Below are 24,138 nucleotides of genomic sequence, written 5' to 3'. Positions count from 1 at the left end.
ATAGAAATAAATAAATAGTAAGCAATACAATTTGTCTAAAAGACTTAAAAGAATCCATTATTGAAGAATGGGGAAGATTGGAAATTTCCATCCTTCAATCGTTAATAAATTATATGCCAGCACGAATATTGGCCGTTATATAAAAGAAAAGAGAATCAATTTAAACTCTACATATTATGTAAAGGCGCTCTCTTAGAAATAAATATCAAGAAGTGCGATTTTTTAATTTGTCCTACTTATTTTGTTTTTTTATCTATTACTTTTATTTGTATAGCCTTGACAAAGACTCACTTGAATTGTTAGCTATTTGAATTTAAAAAATATATATATTTTGTTCAAATTTAATATAAAGTTCAGTTGCAACTTATTCAGTTGGGAATAGACTATAGACTTAAAGTTGGTTTTAAACTAAGTATCGTTTCTGAGCTGGTTCCAACAGATAAATATCTCCAAAGTAAACGATGGTATGGAAATTTATATGTCTGTAATTTAGTTAACGGCACCACAAAATCGTACAAGTTTAATAAATTTGTTAAATATTCTTTGTCGCCAGTTGCAGAAGCGGTTTAAAATCATATTTAAATTCTTAAAAGTATTGGTGGAAGTACGATCCACTGGAAATGGTTATTAAAAACGACGCTTTTTAAATAAATAAATTACACTTAAATTTGTCTCGCCTCGTAGAACGCAAGAAAGGCCTAAATATTTAGTATATTCGCTTCAAAATGTGCTCAGTACTAATCACTCATATGCTGTCCGATAAAATCGAGATAAGCGAGTTCTAACAAGACTTGAATATGCTTCCAAAATTTCACAAAACTATGGCTCCAATTCGACTCACAATCCTAGCAAGCCAGTCCCGAAAGATAAACCATAAGCATATAATAAATCTTTTGTATAGTTAAAGAGGGAATAGGGACACATCGACTGAAGAATGCCAGCATCTGAATAACTTTTTTTAGTGCCACCAACAAATTTCCACTTTACTTATATATAATATAACTAATTATCTTACTATTCTTAATCATCCTTTTATCAAGTGACAGTGTCGAGATGGGAGGAGTGTAAACCTCATTTATTTAAAACAAAGCTATTGAGAGATTTACATTTAGTCCTTCCCATGTTCTTTCTGAAGAGAATCTAAGCTGCAGAACTTAACCAGAATAGCCTTTGAATTCATGTGGGTTAAGTAATTTCCTCTTCTCATTATACATTTGGCGGTTTCTTAGGATCTTTGCTATTTAAGGACACCTATGAAGTGATAGGAAAAAATCGAGGAAACTGCCGAGAAAATACCAGAATACATAACCTCCTGATCGATCTACAAATATGCCAACGACTTAATGCATATATGAAGATAAAATACGATGTAAGACAAGATGGCTCATTATGAAACTTTGAATTAAAGATTATATAAGATATCATCGCTTGGTTTTGTTTAGCCCCGATCTATTTTTGTCAAGCAGTCTCTAATAAATGTCGAATTACTGCTCGAGATAATCGGCAGACATTTCAATTAGAATAGCAACATCCAGAAAGTGTTTTCTTTCATCTGCGCAACAATTTGTTACAATTACAAGAGTACTGCGAGTAGTGATTATTTTTGTGAAATTGTTAGTCTTTGGAAACTATAGTTCTGCTTTCTTGAACCAAAAATTACAATATTTGAGCCTTTGTAGCGTTAAAAAAAAAGTGTAGCAGCAATCGTCTCTAGGGCCTAATGGGTTAATGCTGGCGGTATTCGCACCCGTGGCGCGCAACATGCACGTTGATTTGCATATGGCGTGCAATTCATTTAAAGCGCTTCATAATGTCACACAATTTATATATAAAAATTGTAATAAATATGCATAAATTGATGACAAGGAGCGGCAACAACAAGTGGGGAACTGGCGAAGAAACTGCGAAAGGAAGAAACCACCTACGCAGACCACAATGAAGCACGACTAATTAATTTCGACGCACAATCAGACGAACAGACGGACGAACGGACAGACAGACAGACAGACTGGGGGACAGATCAAGCAAGGGATTGCAGACAAGACTGCGAACTCGTGGCGTGCCACAAAAGGCAGAACAGCAACAGCAACAACAACAACAGCAACTTGCAAGTTGGTGAAAGTGCGCATAATTTACACGCACATTGCGGGCACGGGGACATCGGATACGGCCTAAAGGCTATGGGCTTTGGGCTTCGGGGCTATAGGGTATGGGATGTCGGGCAAAGGGTATGCAGAATTTATTTACAAATTAAACTCACAATTTTGTTGTAAATTTTTGGCAATTTGCTTATCAACATTGCAATGGATCGGCCTTAACTTTTATCTCCGCTTCACCATCGCCAATTAAGCAAGCCACATGCGGCCCAGTAGCCGCACGAAGCTGTGGTACGAGGCATGAAGTAGACAGCAGGCAGCATGCAGCATGCAGCACGAAGCCCAATGACGATGCTGATGCTGATGCGCGTATTAATTTACAATTTTATCAACTTGCAAGTTGTCATAATTAAAATATTATGGAGCTTAAGTCAAGTTGGTCGTCCCGAGGGCGACAGTCCGCAATTAGTTATTGCATTAAAATCAAGCAAGGCCAGTGAGGGATCCGGGAAGAGCTTTCACCCGAAGCAGCAAGGAAAGACTGATAAATGGCGCCTTAAATCCTTTAGGACCCGCCAACAAATGTGTGCCAAAATAATCATTTTCCACAATTGAATTGATAGCAAAAATTATGACTATGCGTTAATTAGAACAATTGTAATGGGAAATAATCAATAACCCGTAGTAGCTTGCAAAAAACGAGCTAATTAGTAATTGGATATTTTAGTTTTTTTTTTTATGTTGCCAATTTCTATTTTTCATTTGACTATATTTTTCTTATTTATAATGTAATAGTTTTATAGATAACCGATTTTCGAGTTGCCTACAATTTTATATCATTTATCAAACCCGATTCGGAAATCCACTTCAACACCGAGAAAACTAAACATTATTTTAATCAAAAATTATACATTTTCTAAATTATTTATACTTTTTCCACCTGCCTAAATAATTTGTTCATTATAACAATTCCCAGTTATAATTTTTAATACAATTGAAATAAATACAGACGGAAATCGTTTAACAAAAAACTACGTATGCTCCTAAAAATCTGAATTTTTGAAATTTTAAATATTTTTTATTTTCAACAGAACGTTACCTTGCTGCTGCTATCTACGCAAAGCTGGCTGATATGAAACCGCATCACTGTAGATATTTTGTTGTAGCATACTTTTGGGTGCGTGCATTTAGAAACTACTGCGATGTTTTTCTTTACTGTAATTTAAGTTAAATCAATATGTTTTTAAACTATATTAAGTTTCTTTCCGTTATGCCAGCCATTTTTATTTTTGTTGTTCAACTGTTTTGTAAAGCCAACTTAAATGTGTGATTTAAGCGCTTCTGGAACCGCTCATTGATGCTGTGAACCAGATTGTGTGCACGTTCATTTTATGAGTCACTGCCTATGCTGCCAACCTATCGAACCGGCTATCTTAGCGGCTCTATTCTCTGCAAATTGTAAACAAAGTGCATGATTAAGAAAAGTTGACAGCACTACCATTGAAGTAAACAATCTTTTTCTGATTTATTGGAAAAAACAACGAATTTATTAATGCACAACGCAAATTAAACCATCAACTGTAGTGCAAGTTGTAATTAAAGTGCAACCGCACCCACGAAATCGAAACACGCACAGAAGCCGATTGAGGGTAAAGGTAGCGAGCCAACAGAAAATGCGCAACTCACATGCCAAGCCAGGAACAACAACGAAATCGCACACGAAATAATAAGTATAAAAGGTATTTCAGAACCAAAGCACAGTCTCAGTTATACATGAGCAGCGCACAGTGCAGGACGCGACGTCGCCACCAACGCCAAGTGAGCCACAAGGAAGCCCCGGAAGAGGAAGAGCAAGGCAGGCGCAATTGGCGTGACTGCAGCGCATTAAATCAAAGTGTGAAACGTAAACCGGAAGTGCAGCGCCGACGGTGACGGTGACTGTGACGCCGACGCCAACTCCGACGTAGGCGCAACTGGTGGACAACAATATGGAGGTGTATGCCTGGGTAAGACCACAACATGTAACGCCAACGATTGTGGCATTTGCAATGCAAATTAATGACTGACTTCCTACATAGGGCGCCAATTCTCACGGTCAGCTTGGCCTTGGCTACGAATCGGAGCTTTGCTCGTCCCCACAACGCCTGCCCAAGGGCTCGTTTCTGCCGCAGCTAGTGCGCTCCATACGGGGTGGGGGCGGGCATGTTCTGGTGCTCGACAGCAATGGGCGTGTGCATGCCTGTGGTTGGAACAATCGCGGCCAATTGGGCTTGAACTCGACCGAACTCTGTCACTGTGAATTCCAAATGGTGCCCACGGAATTCTTCGAGGTGAGCAGCTTCAATAGTTATCCGTCATGTATTAACTATATTGATATATACTGTCAGGAAGTGCCCATTGAAAGCATCAGCTGTGGCTGGGACATCTCGGGCGCCATTACGGTAAACAAACGTCTTTATGTGTGGGGCTCGAATGCCTTTCAGCAGCTTGGGATTTGCCAGCGCGGTTTTATGGCTGTGCGTCGACCGATGCCTGTGCGCTTGCCGCGTGATGAGCACGCCCTGCGCATAAGTTTCGGTCTGCGACACTGTGCCGTGCTCACCGAGGATAACAAGATCTACGTATTCGGTCGTTTGCGAATCATGGATCCGTCACCCATTGAGCTGGCTATCACATCGACTTCGCTGAATCGCGCCGAGGTGCTCAAGATACAAGCGCATAATCCCAAGGAGCTACGCATTATATCGCTGTCCAGCGGACAGCATCACTTGCTGCTCAAGTGTCTGGATCTGGCGTACGGAGGTGGCACCAAACGTGTCGTGGCGCTCGGGGACAACAAATTTGGACAATGCAACGCCTTTCTTTTCGAGAACGATGTGCGTAAGTTGGCCGTGGGTTGGACCCACAATGCCGCAGTGCTGAAGACCAATGAGATATTGCTCTGGGGGCGCAACTGCTATGGACAACTGGGCGTTGGACAGTTTAGCGAACAACAGGCTTTGCCAACGCAGTTGAAAATTGCTGAGGATAAGAAGCCAGCGGCTGTGCACCTGGGTGCTGAGCATGGACTGCTGCGGACGACAACTGGCGAGATCTACACCTGGGGCTGGAATGAACATGGCAATTGTGGCAACGATTCTACAGAGAATTTGTGAGTGTATTGAGATTGAGTTAGGCCTTAAATTTGCTTATGCCAGATGCATATCCTTTACAGATGCAGTCCCACGCTCGTTAAGTTGCCCAACTGCAAGTTGGCGGGAACAGGCGCCGGCTTTTGTTATGCCGTTTGCGAGCCGCAGAACGAGTAAATTGTTAATTATATTTTCGATTCTTCAATGTTGAAATTGAATAAGTAATTAAAATACCAAAGGTTGTTAAAGTTGTTTTCTATTATATGGTTGAATTATCACCGAAACAGATGGATGTAATTTATTAAATACAGGTCGCTTTTTTATTGTATGTTCACTTATTTCAAGACTCTGGGTATCGCAGCATCTTTAAAGCTTTTAATATCATTAAACGTATTTGAAAATGACTTTGAAATAGAAATGCTTTCAGAAATGAAAGGTTTTCCACTAACGAATGGGTGTTTTGGTTATTCAACCAATTTTTATTAGACTCTAAAATATTGTTATGCATTACGTAAAAATTCCTTATACATAATTACTTTTGTATAAAAATAAACCTTTATCCTTAACAAACTCTATTGTTGGCTTACAGCCCCAACCTACAAAGCGACCTATTTGAACTCTTCATTGGAGTCAAAAGGCGAACCAAGGAAGAGTTTAAGTTGCAAAATCGAACCAAGAAGGTGGAGAGAATCAACTCCCTTTTTTTCCTAAATATTCCCCAGTGATTTCTTTCTCATTCAATCAGAGAAAGGACTCCGCGAACGCTGAGTATAGAATAGAATGAAAAGCACTCCCTATCTCCATAAAAAAACCTCAAGGAAATTCAGACGAATTATTTTTTTAGTATAAAACAATGTTTTTTTTTTCAAATTTTAAAAGAACGCTAAAAGCATTCCCGCTGTTATTGTCTGCCCTGAAATAGTGCTAGAAAACTACGTATGTATGTATTTTTTTTTAATTTTACGAATGCTACCATTACTTTTAACACATTAAGGAAAGTTATTGTAATAATAATATTTTACGTAGTCACTGAAAAAAAGCATTACTTTTTCCTTAAAACTCTTTTCCTTTAGCTTCGATATTCGATTTTCGTTAATAGTTCTTTAATCAGCCATTCAGCCTTGCTAGTAAGTAGTGTTTGGAAATGACGAAATTTGAAAATGTACAAGAACATTTCTGGCGCCAGTGCTACCCATCTCATGTGTAGCTTGCCGGCGCCTGTACGCAATTCTTCTTCTTTCGCAAGCTTCTAGGAACGACGTACGCGCTTATTCCTGCCTTCGTAAAAATGTGTATACAAGTGTAAATTATTGTTTATACTATTTTCTGGCATAGTTTCGGTTTAAATCAATCACAACAGCCTTTGTCTCCATTGCTTGTCCGCCTATAAACAAAGTGAGGATCGTATTACAAAGCTTGGTGTAAGATCATCGCCCCCTCATGGGTGTTTTTAGTTTGTGTTCGGGCGGTGTTTGGATTGAACTCGTCTCTGATCAAAGCTAGAATTATTTGTGAATGGAGTAGCAGGAAAATGTAGTGTTGTCATAAAAAGTTTATACTTCCAATTGCAATTTCAGATATTTGCAAACGGCAAACGAAAAATGCCAAACCATAAGGAAATGTTCGAGGCCGTTGCCGCCCAAGCAGCGAAGCAGACAAAGGCGACCGGCACAGGTAACCCCAACCCTGATCCCTACTCCAATAGCTACAATATATCGGGCAATTGTATACTCTGCCTCTGCAGCCAACATTGCCGAACAGCTGGCTTTGAAAATCTGGCGTCCCACCCACAGCGACGCAGTGCTGGGCGTTCATGAGCGCGATATCGTGTTATCACCACCGAGCAGTGGACGCAGAGCTGGCAGTGGTGCCGCCGGCGGCCTCGGCTCCAAGTCTCTGTATCAAGCCGAAATAGAGCGTGCTCTCTACGGCGACACTACCGGACATCCGAAACCCGATGGTGATGGCTACTACAAGGCTGCTCAGAATTATGCCCTTGCCGGCGATAGCTTCTTGGACTTTCCCGAGGACTTGACGCTATGCTTCGAGGAGCCAGCAGTTGTGCCCCAAAGCGATGAAGTATCTGCAGATGCCAACGACGCCGCAAATCCCGTGTACGGTGTGCGTTTTGGCAACACTAATACAACGAATACTGCGCCTTCAACCGTTTCAACGGCTGCGCGCGAGCCGCCCGGCTTTGAGCGCCCAACAGCTGCCGCCAAGCCATCGACCGCCGGAGGTCCCTATGCTGGATTCGAGCGTCAGACCACCAGTGCTGTGCCTCCAGTGACAAACTCCAACTACGCTAGTGTAAGTTTATGGGTAGTACGTGTTGCATAGAACTAGATATTTATTTGGAATTAAGAGTTTCCTTTTTCGTCACTTATTCCCTAATTCTTCATCCATTCCCCAAAAGCGTAAACTCTCATCTGATTGATAAGCCAAGTATGAAAATGCGGCTATATCCAACTCTCTAATCATGAGTTATAAGATGTCCCAAAATACACATAAAATTTTTTAATAGATTTCATAAGAAAGTTTGGGATAAATGTTGCAACTAATACAAACTATATAATAAGTTTCTATCAATACTATTTATCAAGCATATCGCATTATTTAGAGAACATGACGCTACGTATTAAAATCATAATCTAGGTACTTAGTTGAATTACAATTAACGGTCACAAGTATTAAGAACTGAACTGGGTGTTAATTTAATTTCGGAATTACGTTGCCTTTCAGAAGACGATTAGATTGGAATGACAATTTAGATGAGTCTTTAAACTATTGTTGATCTATTTTAACTTTTACTAATCAATTCTTAAGATGGAAAGTTTTCATTGCGTATATACAATGTAGTTCCAGTAATTCTTCTCAGGATCTTTGAGTGTGCTCCACTTTTTTGTGATATTATTAAAGCAAGTTCTTATGTGTAGGTGCGAAATATTTCTTCTATTTCTTTCAGAAATTTCTTATAGAAATATCTTAAATATTAGGTCTTCAATAGCTATAATTCAAAACACAATAAAAGGCAATGCAAGGGACAAATTTAGGACCTTGGCTCGAATGTTGCATCCGAAACTTCTTCAATGATAAAAATGCAGTATCAGCGTAGAATCAAATATTGCTTCTTAAAATACTGTTTAAACATATATATTATTATATTATTGTAAGAAATCGACCCTCTGGGATTGCTTATGGTATTTCCCAATGCGATTTTAAAAATTCATTTAAAAAATCATAGTAAATCGGATTATAATAAACGCACAAGAGTAGCTAGTCGGCGAAATTGTGCCCCTGCCCTCGTCCGAGACTCTTTTGAATATTGGTGAGAGCAAAATACAAGGATTTGTTATGAGGGAATGAGGTATACAGGTAAAATGCTCTTGGCCAGACACCCAAATAAAATAAATACTTTATACACCGATCGAATGTTTTAGAAAGTGTCCGCCGAAGAGAGTGTCCATTAAGAGAGCTTTCACTGTACCTAAATGTACAATTTGAATATTGAAGTTTTTAAAAGTTTTGCAATTTTTCTGACAATCGACTTTGTTTTCAGGTCGTCGCTCCATCTAACTTCAATAACTTCAGTCAGTTCTGCAGCTACCACAATCTGGCCTGTCAACTGTACCATCAGCAGCAACAACAGCAGCAGCAACAACAGCAGCAGCAGCAACAGCAGCAGCAACAACAACAACAACAACAGCAGCAACGTCAAGTCGCCGGGACAGAGTCCTTGCCCTTGTCAAGCTCCAATCTGTCGACAGTCACCCAAGTGGCAGCCACCCCGATGGCCGCCGATATAACGCAGATCTATCAGCTGTTCGCGCCCCGTTTGCGTGCCAGTGCCGTGCCTAGTACGGTTTCAGCGGCCGCTCTGTTCTCGGTCTCGGCACCACAAACGGAGCAGCAACTGCTCCTGTTCCAGCACCAGTTGCAGAGCACGCTGGAGCTCCACCAGCACGTGCAGCTGCGTCAGCTCCATCAACTGCATCAGCAACAACAGCAGCAGCAACATCTGCATCAGCTTCAGATGCAGCAGCAGCAGCAGAATGCAACTGGCCGGAGTCCGCGTGCCATCTATGGGAGCGGCCATGGCAGCAACGGCTCTGGTCCAAATATTACGCCCAGCATGCCAACATCTACTCCAAACGGAGCTGCCAGAGAGCCGTCAGCTGGCTATATGTAATCAGGCCAGCGAACTGATAAATCAGTCGCGAACAGCTTTAAGCAAAGTTCCAAAGAACTCCACGGAAGGGAAAGTCCTTTGTTCAACTCGAATGGAGCCTGTCCAACATCTTAGAGCACCATTCGCAAAATGTTTGCGTATTCCAAAACCGTATTAAGTATTCCTTTAAAAATTAACTGTCTGAATTATTCAGTATTTCTGTGTAGCCGCTATAAACTTTTCGAATATTAATTGTTAATGGCAGCGATATCTTACTAAAAAAATGAAATATTTGGAGTTGAAATGCTTTTTTTTTTACAGGAAATGTCTCTAATGCTGAATTATTGAACTGATGATGAAATACCAACAAAAAATTAATAAAACAACTTTCTGTATTCAATTAGGACCAATAATTGTACTTCCAAAGATATATTTAATTACATTTTATTCACATTTCCAATAAGATCATATGTTGTCAGCGTCACTTTTAAGTAATGATTTGCTAATTCAATACGCACTTAACTTAAACGATTAAACGATTCTCACAAAAAATAACGATTTGTAGCAAAAATGTTAAACTCCGACCAAATCGATTCTTTTTAAAGCTCTATTCGAGTTGAAATTCTGCTGACATTTAATTTGATATATCATAGATGTTACAAGATAACATTTCTAGGTTCAATTTTTAAGTAAATTCGATACAAAAACAGAAGTGATTTATTTTAGACTACACGATTATTAAACTTGATGTTCCTTGACGGGAAATCCCACCTTTTCACTAATCGAGACGTGCCTTATTAGATTTGTTATCCCTAAAGCGAATTTCAACAGATTTTTCTTGCGGCATCCGCCCCATTTCGACTTTTCTTCCTAATGGATGGTTGAAGGAACAATTTTCTATATTCTATATTTATTTTCTATTTCTATTGGATTTGTTATCCCTAAACAAATTTTACCCAGATTCTTCTTGCAGCATCCGCCCCATCTTTTGCGTTATTTGCAAGAATTCTGACGCACATGTCTACTTTTCTTCCTAATGGATGGTTGAAGGAACAATTTTCCATATTTAATTAGGACCAATACTTGTACTTCCAAAGATATTATTTCTTTAGCGATAGTTTTAAAAAAAAGAGACTAACGTATCAAAATTTCTAAAACCCAAAAAGTTATAAAATATTTATCTTTAAGGAAGACAATTCATGTTTTATTCTGATTAACAAATCCATTTCTATAAACCGAGTTTACGAATAACAAACTATCCTGGTCCACGTCTATTTTGTTTGTCGGTATTGATCGAGTGGATCATCGTTCGGGCCTCATGAGCAACCCGAACTCTAACGAGCATTTCTATCATTTATAATGTAGATTGTGAATTATCATGTTCGATCAATGCTTCACTATGATATATAAGGTTGGAAGTTGTGATTCTAACTGAATACTCGCATTTAGCTCATTATCAAACGATGATTCTTTGATATCAAATACCTGCCGTTGGAAGAAACGAACAATTTTTTGAAATTTCTGGGAATAAAATCCATTGCAAACATATTCGATATACTATATGTTCTTTTATTCTCATGTAACTCGGACAGCTAGCAGGTTTTCTTAAGTTTTGAAAAAGTCTTTACTCAAAAAACTTTTGTCTTTGTAAATAAACGTTTACATTTATATAAAGGCGGAAAGGTACATTTGTAAGGATATAGTATAACCATCGGCGCAACTTGCCTTTGTTTATTTGGTACTACAAGATACTACAAGTATGGATAGGCTGCTTAGGCGACTGGAGCGAAACCGATGCGGTTGTTGCCCAAATCGAACTCAGTATAGTATTGACCAATGAAGACATCACCCAAGATCCAGAAATCGGTGCCCATATATTCGAAAGCGGACATGCAGGAGACGGTGCCATCGCTGTCTGTCGACTGAATGATGTAGGCAGAGGGTTCCAGAGTGAAGTCGGTGCCGCCAATGTTCAGGGTGAGAACCGGCATTGAGCTAACCGAGGAGCAATCGACCAGATTGCCATCGCTTGTGTCAGCACCAATCAGCTCGCTGATGATCTCATAGGCATCTTCGGGGGCGACAATGAGGGAAGTGCCGGTATCGGCGATGGCCTGGCAGCTGCTGCACACCGAGTATCCATCGATGGTGGCGCTGGCCATGGTGAATTGCCAATATCCCTGCTCGGAGATGGGCACATAGGTCAGAGAGCCGGTGTACAGGCTGGAGTCGGAGCCACCGAAGATCAGCTCACCACCATCTGTGGCAGAGCCAGCACGGGCCAAGTAGAAGGAGAACACAGAGCTATCAACCAGACCCTGAGACACCATGTTGTAGAAGGGAGGGACGACGCTATCGACAGCCAGGGATTCGTAGGCCATGCCAAGAATACCATCGAAGTTGGCGTCGTTGAAGTTGGTGCCTGGCTCAGAGGTGGCCTCGGCAAAGGTCTGGCTGGTGATGGTCAGGCCATTGACATCGACAGTATCGGTGGACAGGAAGCCGGACAGACTGCCAGAGCCATACTGGATGGCGAAGCTCTCACCATTGGCCACATAGGTGCTGGAGGCGCTCGAGTCGTACTGCTTGTGATTCAGACAACCGGTGCTCGGGCAGGTGTTGGAAGGCACCCACAGGTTAGAGGAGCCAGAATCGAACAACACCTCGAAGGACTGGGGGGGTGTGCCAATGGTGATCTCACCATAGTAGGCCATGTTCAGGGAGTTGGAGAGCTCCTCCTCGTTGAGAGCGCGTGGGGTGGGCAGGCGGTATTTGGAGCGGAGGAAGGCCTTCTCGGCCAGCACATTCTCACGCGTCTTCACGAAGTTCTCACGCTTGTGCACGGGCACGCGGTGCAACTCAGCGCTCGCCAAAGCGACGATCACTGCCAAAGCTCCCAAAACCTTAAACATTTTTTGCTGCAACAGAAAGACAGTTGGGAACCGCTTAGAGTTGCACCTACAATGAATGTATTGTGCCAGAAGCAGCCACTTACCTATTTGTTTATTGGAAATAAACTAAATGGTAAATAGGCCAGACACTTTCATTTATAGCACACAACCCTCCCGCTCTTATCATCCAAGATACTAACGGTACTTGTGCCCGAGTCAATCAATCCAGAGCAGATAACGCGGCACGTTCCTAATATCGGCTACTTGGCCATTGTTGAGTGTTTGTAGGTGTGCATTATAATCATTAGATTTGCAATACTTTGAGGCGGCAAACGAGTCTGTCAAACGACCGAAGTGGAAAGCTACTTTTTAAGGGATTGTCAGATGGATTGATAGGCCGCATTGTGTAGCAAATAAGCGGGGACACCTGATGGCCTTCTGCACACCCTATTGATATTTAATTATTCCTTTATTATTGCTATTAAGTGTACTGCTTAGGGGCTTTGAACCTCGTATCTCCATGGAACTGAAGGCTCTTACATTTGTAATCTTTAAGAATAGTTCGACGTAAAAACAATATTTACACCTATTTCTAAACTGGACTAAGTAGTGGTCTAAGCTTGTTTGAAGACAACCATAAGTAGCATAAATAAAGGGACTACTACAAGTATCTGCAAAACACTCATGGTTAGAAGAGATAGGGGAGGGAATGAAGAGACCACTAAGGAAATTTTTCAATGGCTGTTTAATATAAGCACTTAATTCTTTTCTAGATATTTAAAGCACTGCAGTTACTCTTCCATCAGAGAACACTATTTTGCAGATCTCCGAGCTTTAAATAACAGATGTTGACTAAATCGTTCTTTTCCGATGTTCTCCAAATTAATTAATTACATATAATTGTCATTTCCAAAGAGACCATACATTATCAGCTATACTTTCAAGATGGGGTTGTAAAAAAACTTCGATTGTTTTTTAAATAGTCGATGTTTATTTTATTTTATTTATTCATAATATCAACAATAATACTGTCGATTATATTATAAAACTTAATATAACGAATTCAACTAAATTTATATTGTGAGTACGCGATGTTTTCCGTTGTTTTTTGGTACGCGATACATCGACTATAATCGATGCTTTGGCAAAAACATCGAAAGCTTATTTTAAAAGGAATTCAAAGGTAAAGGAAATATTGTTGGAGACTCAATATTTAAAACCAAACATAAAGAGTTTTTTTTCAGCACAAATAAATGAATCGATGCATTGATTATCTGTCGCGACTTATCGGAATACAATCGATGGCACTTGAAATATCGATTGTGTGAAACATTGATTCTTTGTAGTTTATTACAACCCTACTTTCAAGTAATGATGTGCTAATTCAATACGCATTTAACTTAAACGATTAATCGATTTTCAGAAGATATTAATTTTTAACAAAAGTATTAAACATCGAAGAAGTCGATTCCGTTACGATTCTTGTCGCAGCTTTATTCGAGTTGAAATTCTGTTTATATTTAATTTTACAGACTTCGGATGTTGCAATGGAATGTTTCTAGGTTCATTTTTGAATAAATTCGATATAAAAACAGGTACTGGTTTGTTTTAGACTACACGATCATTAAATTTGAGGAGCTCCACACCTTCCCTATAATAATCGCTTCTCTAATCGAGATGTGTCTTTATTGGGTTTGATATTTCAAAAGCAAACTGAACTGATTCTTCATGATGCATCCGCCCCATCTTTTGCGCTATTTTCTTCCAATTAATGTTTTCATAGTAGTGCTTCTTTTGTTTCTTCCTTTACGGTGGAGCTCACCCGTAGTGCCTTAAATAGCTAATCTTCCCCACTTTCAATATAATTTAATAAATGTATTCATTACGTACTTAAGATAGGGTACCGTCCAAAAAAACTACTAGTAGCTGTTTTAGTTTATTTTTTCGAGCTATTTTTATATATAGATTTGGATTATTTTAGAGCTGTTTAAAAATAAAAGGCGGATGATTAAATATCGAGCACATGTTATATTACTTGTAAATATGTTTTTATATCACATATTAATTACTGATTTGGGCAAAGCCCAGGCGGTTGTTGCCCAAATCGAATTCGGTGTAAAACTGGCCGAGGAAGACATCGCCAAGAATCCAGAAGTTCGTGCCTATGTAGGTGAAGCTGGACATGCAGTACGTGTTGTTGGCCGAGTCCGAAAACTGGGTGATGTAGACCGAGGGAGGAAGCACGAACAGGGTGCCACCAATGTAGAAGCTCAGCACGGGCAGGCTGGAGACTGTGGTGCAATCCACAAAGTAGTCCCCGTCGATGTTCGTGGCACCAATCAGGCTGTTCAGCAGCTGGTAGACATAAGGGGGACAGGCGATAAGCGAGGTGCCGGTATCAGCAACTGCCTGGCAATTATTGCACAGTACATTGCCATTAAAGGTGACGTTGTTCACGCCGAACTGCCAGTAGGCGGGCTGTGAGACAGGCACGTAGGTCATGGCACCACTGTAGGAGGTGGCATCAAAGCTGCCCAGCGTCATGAAGCCGCCATCGAGAGCGGTGCCATTGCGGTCCAGGAAGAAGCCGAATTGGGGCAAGTCAATGAGTCCCTGCATGTAGAGATTGTAGAAAGGTGGCATTACATCATCAACAGCTAGGGGCTGATAACCCAGGCCGAGAATGCCATCAAAGTCGACGTTCGTGAAACTGGTGCCTGGCTCCGAAATCGCCTCGCCAAACGTCTGATTCGTTATGGACAGACCTGCAATGGTGACCGTGTCGGTTGAGAGGAATCCGGACACACTGCCGGTGCCATACTGTATCGAGAAGTTCTGTCCGTTTGGCACATAGGTGCTTGATGCTCCCGAGTTATATTGATTGTGCTGCTGGCAGGCAACATCCCCGGCCTTGCATTGTGCCGAGGGCACCCACAAATTGGCAGAGCCGGTATCGAAGACCACTTCGAAGCTCTGGGGTGGATTGCCAATGCTAATCACGCCATAGTAGTCCATGTTGTCAGAGTTCGAGAGAGTCTCCACATTGGAATCATTATCGTAGTCCGGCTGGTTAGAGCCATAGTTGTTGTAGTCCTGGCCATAATCGTAGGTGATGTCCACAAACTTCGCGTACTTCTGACGCAGAGCACTAGCCCTCGCCTTCAGATGGTGACGACTGAGTTTGTGGTCGCGTTTGTGGAGAGCTATGCAGTTGAGCTCAGCACCCACCAGCGCGATAATGGCGAGTAGAGCCACAATTTTAAACATTCTTGAGACGCACATTTTAAACAGTTTGGGGCCTTTAGTTTGGGCCACACTAGCGGTGGCTTCTTGGCGAACCACTATTTATATGACTGTGATAAGGCAAAGCAAAAAAAGCTCCCGGGGATTGATCACCACATATTAGATAGCAACATTTATCGTAAAATAGATAGGGACTGCTTGATCGATTGGGATAATTGTTGTGTTTTCATGTAAAAGACACCCAGCTGGCGCATGCATACGATAAGGAGGGATTCATTATTGAAGATACCATATCTAGTGTTGCAGTCTGCAGCAAAGTTTTCTATCGAAAAATTAAAGGATTTATAAAGCTTAGAGCAAATGTTTAAAGCATGACCAACATAATTTGTGGTAAGAGCTTTTGGACAACAGATATTCAACTAAGAACTTGAATATTGTACATTTCAATATGACATCGGGGCTAGATGTGTTTAAATAGAATTTTAAAAGATATTCAATCTTCAAACCAATTTGATTATCACTGCGCATAATACAATTTAGAACAAGGTTGTTAATTCGGCTACCCCTTCTATTTCTTAGAATTCGAAACATTTTTCACTTTCTATCTATATATAAAAAGAATTCTCAATGATCTTCAAACAAATTGGATCCTCACTGCGAATAATACAATTTGAAAAAAGGTTGCCCATTCACCTATTAGTGGTGGACTCGGTTTTTATGGTGACCCCTTCTTTCTCTTAGAACTTTAAACATTTTTCACCTTCTGAGTTTAAATATGAGTTCGATTCTAGATCTAAATAAATCGTAAATAGAATTTGAATTGATGTTCAATCTTCAAACAAATTGGATCCTCACTCATATTACAATTTTGAACAAGATTGTTACATTATCTATTCGTTGTGAACTCGCTTCTTATGGTGACCCCTTCTTTTTCTTAGAACTTTAAACATTATTCGCATTCGCATTTAAATATGAGTTTGATTCTAGATCCGTTTAACTAGAATTTTAAATGAAATTAAATCTTCAAACAAATTTGATTCTCTCTCCCTTCTTTCTCTTTGAACTTTATACATTTTCCAGGCTCGAGTACAAATTTTCTAAATAAAGCACTGTCTACAAAATGATGGATCGTCATTTCGGACTTCAGCAGATTATTTATTTTCGCATTTGAGTTTATTTCGTTTAACGGTTTCATGAACGCCTTAGGCGACGGTGGCGAAGCCAACCTGGTTGTTGCCATAGTCGAAGACGGTGTAGTATTGGCCAATGAAGACATCGCCCAAGATCCAGAAGTCAGTGCCCATGTAGGTGAAGCTGGACATGCACAGGGTGCTGCCATCATCGTTCTGGACGTCCACAATGTAAGCCGAGGGCAGCAGAGGGAAGTCGCGGCCGGCAATGTTAATGGTGATTGTGGGCAGCGAGTCAACGCTGGAGCAGTCTACATAGTAGTTGCCATCATCCTCCTCGACGGCGCCAATGGCTGCGTTGAGGGTCTCGTAAGCATCAGCGGTGACCACAATGAGGGAGGTGCCGGTATCAGCAATAGCCTGGGTGCTGGTGGACACCTGGTTGCCATTAACCTCAGCATAGTTCATTTCGAATTGCCAGTAGCCTTGGGTGGTGACGGGAGTGTAGGTGATCTCACCGGTGTACAGGGTGTCGTCGATACCGCCCAGAATGAGCTCACCGCCGTCAGTGGCGGAGCCAGCGCGGGTCATGTAGAAGGAGAAGACCGACTGATCCACCAGCTTCTGCGAGACGATGTTGTAGAAAGGTGGCACAACATCATCTTCGGCCAACTGCTGGTAAGCCATACCGAACAGACCATCAAAGTTGGCGTCAATGAAGCTGCTGGCCTCGCTCTGAGCCTCGGCGAACACCTGATCGACAATATCCAGGCCAGCGACACTGACTGTGTCCTGAGACAGGAAGCCTCCCATGCTGCCAGAGCCATATGAGATGTTGATGGTCTCACCGTTCTTCACATAGGTGCTGGACTTGTCGTGATCGTACTTGTTGTGCTTCTGGCAGGCAACATCGAAGATCCAGCAGTGGCTTGAGGGCACCCACAGGTTCGATGAACCGGAGTCGAACAACACCTCGAAGGATTGCGGGGGAGTGCCAATGGTGATCTCCCCATAGTAGGCCATGTTGATGGAGTTTGTCAACTCCTCATCGCCCACAGCACGCGTCTTATTGCAGATTGTATTTGGCGCGCAGCAAATTCTTCTCACCACGAATGTCCGAGACCTTCTTCTGGAAGTTTTCACGCGCCTTAATAGGCATGCGTGCCAGATCGGCACTGGCCAGTGCCAGCACAGTGAGAGCTACGAGAAACTTGAACATGCTGCAGAATAGAAGAGTCTTTTTGTAACCCCTTTGGCTAGCCGAGTTCCCTGCTGCGTCTTACCTGAGAATGGGTTGGGTTTGCCAAACAGAGGGCAATAATAAACTGGAGCCAAGTGAGCCACATATTTATACTCGACAAGCACGAGATTGTTTTGATTGACGCTATCGTGCTGCGCATTTTGATTGGCCCTGGCCATATCTTGAATTGCATGCGCCCCTATCCAATACTTGCTATCAATTAGTGGGCCAATTGGCCATCTCCCTAGCCTCGTAGTGACGTGAAGACGCAGTGTTTGTTTAAGCAAACATTCAAAATTTAAATTTATACTTAAGCGATCGATAGCGCATATCTTAAGCTACGCGGAATGGCCAGGTTCTGATTGAATTGATAACTTATCGGTAGACAAAAACAAATCAGTTGCGCGACTAACTTTGAAGTGCCTGCGGGTCAGTAATTGTTAAAAGTCTTTTCAGAAAATATAGGGCTTGTTAGATTCAAAACATATAAAGCTTAAAGCTTAATTGCTTGGAAAGGAAAACACAATTAAAATGCCACAAACTGTTTTTAAATCACTTGATATAGATGTAAATATTATCAGCATTACGTCAAGGCAATCGAGCATATTAAAGACCCGACAAACTGGGTGACATTTTTGAGGAATTTATACAACGCTCCATATTTTTCAATGTGTCTAATCTTTCTACAAATTCATAATATATGCGTACCAGGAGAGTCGTCAGAAGACTGCAAATTATGTATTCAAGATTACACAATTAACTGATAATATTAGCCATACTTGTACATATAAGTAGTTTAATAGCAACCATAAGGTATAATATATAGTAAGTTATTAGGAAATTAGAGAATTGTGTATAAGAAGAAAAGCATATGATTAATACAATTATTATAAATGGGTATTCCTTTAAGTAATAATCAATACAAATAATAAATATGAGGCTTACTTCAGGTTAATTTTTAAAAATACAATTATAATTTTAAGAATCTAAGATCTTAAGATCTTTCCATACTCTAGGGACATAGGAAATGTCAGTGGAATACCGATCGAGGAATTGAATTGAAAAATAATTACATAAGCAAACAAAAAATTGCGTTATTTGACTCAAAAGTGTCTAATACATATAGCAGAGTATAGAGTATTAGCCTCAAGAAACATTTTTTTATTTATTTATTTTTTAAATGTTCCTATGCGATGTGAAATCGACATACGAACGGCATGAATAAGCTATAGCTCCGTGGCCTTAAGCTGAGTTACATAACTATATAAATATTGATAAAAAACAAGAAACATATTTTCAATAGTTCTTCGGATTTAAACACTTCACCAATTTCGATTAGACATAGTTCCTAATTTTTTATTTGACGGATGCACAACTTTAAGTTTCGTTTTGGGAAATAAACTATCTCTTGTTATATTCTTGATATACTTATTTTATTAAATTAACAAAATAGGCTGTTGATACAATTTACAATATTTATATAAAAAGCTAAGAAAGCTTACAAAATAACTGTACAATTATGACTATTGCTCCGATTCACAGCGAATTGTAATCAGAGACGTTATAGACATAACAAAAAACAGTGAGTGGAGGAGAAATCAAAATTCTAATTACGAGCTCATTGAAATAAATAAGAAAAAAAAAAGATTAAGGAAAATCTCCAAATCGATGGGGAAAGTTTTTTGCTAGTTTTGAACTCACAGCAGTAAGTGGTCTAAGATTTTCCCGGAGATAGCTAAAGAGGACAGTATGCTTTATCTTTTAATTCCTCTCTTTTAATTCCTCGTACAGTCACAATATCCGTTCGACTAACTTCAAAAGCTGAGCTTTATTTATATAATTAGAAATACTCTAAAATCTCGGCTGTATCGTTAATTCAAATCGAAAGATAGCTAAGATATAGAAAAGAAATTTTAAATGTTTATTGTGAAACTCATAATTAAAATACAATCCTATGCCACCTAGCGGCTAGTATGTGAAGCTCGAAGCATTCCAGCCAGGACAAGAACCAGTGGAATTAATAATGTTTATTCGCCGCTAGGGGGAAGAACACCAATTCTGTCTATAACTTCTAATAATCATTTTTTGATGGCAAAATTTTAAAACGAATTAATTACAATTTGACAAATGTGCCTAATGGTTTTTAAAAATTATCGCATTTTTCCTGCAACTGTTGTTTAGTTAAACGAGAGGACCGAGGAGTATAATTTTTTTAATTGTATAAAAACGAGTTATAGGGTCCTGCTACTGTTCTGTTTGTAATTAAATAGAAACAAGAAAGGAATGCTAAAGTCGAGCAGGCTCAACTCTTAAATACCCTGTACCACCCCACAAAAAAGTAATTAAATTAATTAAATTAAATTAATTAATTAATTTAATTTAATTAATTAACTAAATTAATTTAATTAATTAACTAAATTAAATATAAAATATTTCATGCATGCATAGATACATTTACATTTACATCAGAATCGTGCCTTATGCGTGTTTGAGTACTTGTACATATGTATGTATGTGTGCATTGGGCCTGGTTATATGGCTATAACTTTCTTTCTGATCATTCTTTCATAATGAAACTTGGTATACGGATATATAATTACTAACCTAATGTGACTACCAAATTTTAGTTCAAAATTCCAAGAATTACGGGAGTTATAGAAAATCTTGAATAGGGGGGGAGTGGGGGGGTGGATCAGAAAAAATGAACAAACTCGTCCTTTCTCGGTCTCAGGAGAATCTGTATACCAAGTTTGGTTATTCTAGCTCTTATACTTTCGGAGATCCTTGCGTTCATACAGACAGACAGACGGACAGACAGACGGACAGACAGACGGACAGACGGTCAGACGGACAGACGGACAGACGGACATGGCTATATCGACTCGGCTTGTCATGCTGATCAAGAATATATATACTTTGTGGGGTCTACCAAGCCTCCTTCTGTGTGTTCCATGTGCACTCGCACAAAACTAATATACCCTTGTACCCTTTGGGTACAGGGTATAAATATGATCCCTGCTATTTGGGGACCCCATTAACCCAAATAAAAAAACGACAAACTACAAGTTCCGTTGGAACCGCAGCTTAAAAGTTTGTCGCGTTTGCCCAACTTTTCACTCCTTTCTCGTCCTGCGCAGCCGTGCATAACAGCGTACCCTTTTGGCTTTTCAGCCACCTAAACGCTCTTTGTGCTGAACTATGCGGGCCTATGGCATCATCGCCTTCGAGCCAATAACGAACGAAATGAAAGTGATTGCAAAAGTTTTTCGGCCGCCTCATTTACGCCAAAGATATTCCAAGTTTTATTTGCTAATTGCAACGAAATTGCGTGAGGCCACAAGGACAAAACTTCCATTTTTCACTTGTGGTCGTACACATACCACACACACACACACACACACAGCCACACACAGAGACACATACACACCTACAAGGACAAAGGACGAGCCTCAGACGACTGTCGCAATGAGCCAAGGGCTGTGACAACATTTGCAGAAATTGCAAAAAAAGAACGAAAATACAAAAATACAACAGCCGGCGGAGTTCGATGCACAGAAGAAGTTTCTACCTTAAGACGTCGCCGCCGCACAGTTTCCCAGCGTTTTTCCGCAAATTTCTTTTCAAGTTTTTCTCATTGCTTCTTGGGCCAACATTGTAATTGAATTGGCGCTAAGTTCTATTAAGTGGCGTCAACTTTGTGGTTTGGGGCTGAAACCCCTCGCATTGCATGTGAGTTTTTCATATGTTTATCGCAGTTCAATATATATGTATGTTTATCGTATGACTATATAGTCTGTATGTACGAATATGTTTGTTTGCCTTGTTCTCTCGGCGGCTGTTTGTGACTGTCTGCAATGAAAGTGACTGCCGAGTACTGTGTGGCCGCCAACTGAAGGGCCAACTTGTGGCCAGCCCCTGCACACTGTCCCAGCAAATGGCTTTCCATCATTTTAAAAAACAAATTGGAAAAGTGTCAAAAGGGGGGATTTTCAAAAGAATGTTTTCTCTTCTAACTATACTTGATGGAAATGAATAGCTTTAGGAGAAAATTTCTCTAGATATCGAAGCAAACTAACAAAAAGTGATCCTAACGCCTCTCAAAAGAATTGCTTTATAAATGAAATGTATAATTAAAAAGATTTGTTCTTGTTGTTAACGAATATGCGTTCTTTGTTTGCAAATATGACGTTGCTTGCTAAATTTGCCTTTTAAAATTTTATCAAAATCGTATCAAATTATACAAAATTAAATTCGTGGTGTAGATTGTATTCAAAATATTATAAAAAGTAAATAAATAAAAATTCATAAAAAAATTAAGGAATACGAGTATTGGAAATCTAATATCAACCAGTTATTGATTTATCGTTTTAAATGATTTATATATTGATTTAAAAGTTATTGAGAATCAAATGGAGCATCAAATTGGACTTAGGAATACAAATAAATTGTTAAAAAGTCTAAATATTTTGAATCTATTGATTCCAATACAATAAAGTACAGTGAAATCTCTAATTGCGATGTTTTCTATTTGTATGTTTTGAGAACAAAATACACTACATTTGTTGGAAAGAAATGAAATTGTAGGTACCAGAATTTATACGAAAATGGTGGATAGAATTATTAAGACCGGGATACGTTTTCAAAGGCATCAAGAGAAGAAGATGACACTTTGAATACACACTAGAGAATTCGCCTTTAACGCAATATTGGTGAATTATACTTAGAGAAAGCATAGCAGAAAAATTTTACCCAAATATTATTATTATTATTATTATTATAGTTCCTCATTGTACTAATACAGCTATTTATTTGGATTAAAATAGAAAATAAAAAAAAACAATTGATTTATCGAAGATATACAACTTTGCCTTTTCGCTAGTTTTCGTTAATTTGTTTATTAACGTAATACTATATAAGGGAATTACCGACTAACAGGCGATATTTATAAAGACATTCAACCCATTGAGAGACCTATCTTTTGTTTATAATTTCCGGCTATTTTCGAATGATTCGGATTAGTATATTAGTAGACAAGTTGACAAGCTTAAGTCTGGTGCCCCGACTTTGAAATACTCTTTACCTATGTGTAGAATAAAAATTTTTAAAAATTAATAAAATTGAAAAAAATAGGTAATAAACAAAAAATGGTTCATCGATTTTGCCTTCTTCGGGAGTTGGACGTGTTGACTATAAATTTGCATCGGAATTGTGGCTATGTGTGCGTATGTGTTCCTGTGTGTGAGCCCAGTTCTTTCAGGTAAGTACTTGTATAAAAAGTGATTCAATTATAATTCACAAAAAGTCAATGCTTTCCTGTTTTGGAATATTTAATTACTTTTTTTTCAAAACTGCTATTTCAACCACTGTGCCGGGTAGGGCATTTATTCCTCCTGCTGTTGTTGTTCTTGTCGTCATTGGCAGCCTTGTTGTTGTTGTTGAGCGCCTTATTGCTTGTCATTTGCCAGCGACATGTGGTTATCAATGAAGCATTAAATTGTTTTGGCGTTTTAGAGTTCGAGTTGGCGCGGCGCGATTCAACGATTTGAACGATTGTCTGCGATTGAGCCAACAGTTTCGAAACGCGAGTGGCGTTTACTTTCTTTCGGTTGCGGCCTTGTGTGCTGGAAAAGTTTTGTGTAGGCCTCGAGCTTTCCGCAATTCGTTATCCTTGAGCAGTTAAATAAATTAGTTGTTGTATGGCTTTGCTGCCACATGTTGTGTGTTGCATGTCTCCTGCTTTACATATATCCTGGACTAATTCTGCTATTTATAATGTCTGGGGAAGGGGAACAGGTCCAAGAAAAATCACAGTCATGTTGATCAGCCGTGCGTTGTTGCACAACTCGAGTACGACACTCATTTATATTCATTCATAGGCAGTTGGACAACAATTCCAAATTGGCCGCACCGCCCCATCAACAACAACAATGCCAAGTGGCTATTGCTGTTGTTGTTTTTGTTGCTCATTTCGTATGCAGAACGAGACTCGGCCGTGCACAATGACCCTTTAGCAGTTCGAATTGATGTGCCATGATTATGCAAAAATAAATTGAACCAAAATGCAGGAAAAAAATCGCTGTGCATTAAATTGTTAATGGCTGTAGTGTGTTAATATTTTTCATGCATCAAAAGCTGCAAACTAATAACACAATTCATTTGGTTTTCAAATTGGCAAACACACATGACTACACGATGTACAGATGTAGGTCAGAGTGGGCCCGAACCCCGAACCCCGAACT

At 39.7% G+C, this 24,138-nt stretch overlaps 5 protein-coding genes across 5 annotated transcripts; 2 read left to right on the top strand and 3 right to left on the bottom strand.

Moving 5' to 3' along the window:
• The first annotated feature begins 3,585 nt into the window (after positions 1-3,585).
• On the top strand, positions 3,586-5,511 carry LOC115631631 (secretion-regulating guanine nucleotide exchange factor). Its single transcript, XM_030528440.1, has 4 exons — positions 3,586-4,102; positions 4,175-4,426; positions 4,484-5,247; positions 5,311-5,511. Exons 1-4 carry the CDS (start codon positions 4,085-4,087, stop codon positions 5,402-5,404), a joined length of 1,128 nt encoding a protein of 375 aa, XP_030384300.1. The 5' UTR covers positions 3,586-4,084; the 3' UTR covers positions 5,405-5,511.
• Positions 5,512-6,592: 1,081 nt separating this feature from the next.
• Positions 6,593-9,622, top strand: LOC115631223 (protein grainyhead). The gene is made up of 5 exons (XM_030527932.1): positions 6,593-6,648; positions 6,805-6,901; positions 6,972-7,537; positions 8,787-9,148; positions 9,610-9,622. The coding sequence occupies exons 2-5, from the start codon at positions 6,829-6,831 to the stop codon at positions 9,620-9,622; spliced, it is 1,014 nt and encodes a 337-aa protein (XP_030383792.1). The 5' UTR covers positions 6,593-6,648; positions 6,805-6,828.
• Positions 9,623-11,079: 1,457 nt separating this feature from the next.
• LOC115631118 (lysosomal aspartic protease-like) lies at positions 11,080-12,309 on the bottom strand. The gene has a single exon (XM_030527779.1). The coding sequence runs from the start codon at positions 12,305-12,307 to the stop codon at positions 11,168-11,170; it is 1,140 nt and encodes a 379-aa protein (XP_030383639.1). The 5' UTR covers positions 12,308-12,309; the 3' UTR covers positions 11,080-11,167.
• A 1,985-nt stretch (positions 12,310-14,294) lies between these two features.
• On the bottom strand, positions 14,295-15,553 carry LOC115631652 (lysosomal aspartic protease-like). The gene has a single exon (XM_030528464.1). The coding sequence runs from the start codon at positions 15,551-15,553 to the stop codon at positions 14,348-14,350; it is 1,206 nt and encodes a 401-aa protein (XP_030384324.1). The 3' UTR covers positions 14,295-14,347.
• A 1,097-nt stretch (positions 15,554-16,650) lies between these two features.
• LOC115631609 (lysosomal aspartic protease-like) lies at positions 16,651-17,878 on the bottom strand. The gene is given in 2 exon segments (XM_030528413.1): positions 16,651-17,727; positions 17,729-17,878. Coding segments are annotated over 2 exon segments (1,146 nt in total). The 3' UTR covers positions 16,651-16,731.
• Between the last annotated feature and the right edge of the window lie 6,260 nt (positions 17,879-24,138).

This window comes from Scaptodrosophila lebanonensis, unplaced genomic scaffold (assembly GCF_003285725.1).
Source record: "Scaptodrosophila lebanonensis strain 11010-0011.00,11010-0021.00 unplaced genomic scaffold, SlebRS2 tig00001412-arrow-pilon, whole genome shotgun sequence".
NCBI classification, from domain to species: Eukaryota; Metazoa; Arthropoda; class Insecta; order Diptera; family Drosophilidae; genus Scaptodrosophila; species Scaptodrosophila lebanonensis.
This window is presented reverse-complemented; position numbering and strand designations above follow the sequence as displayed.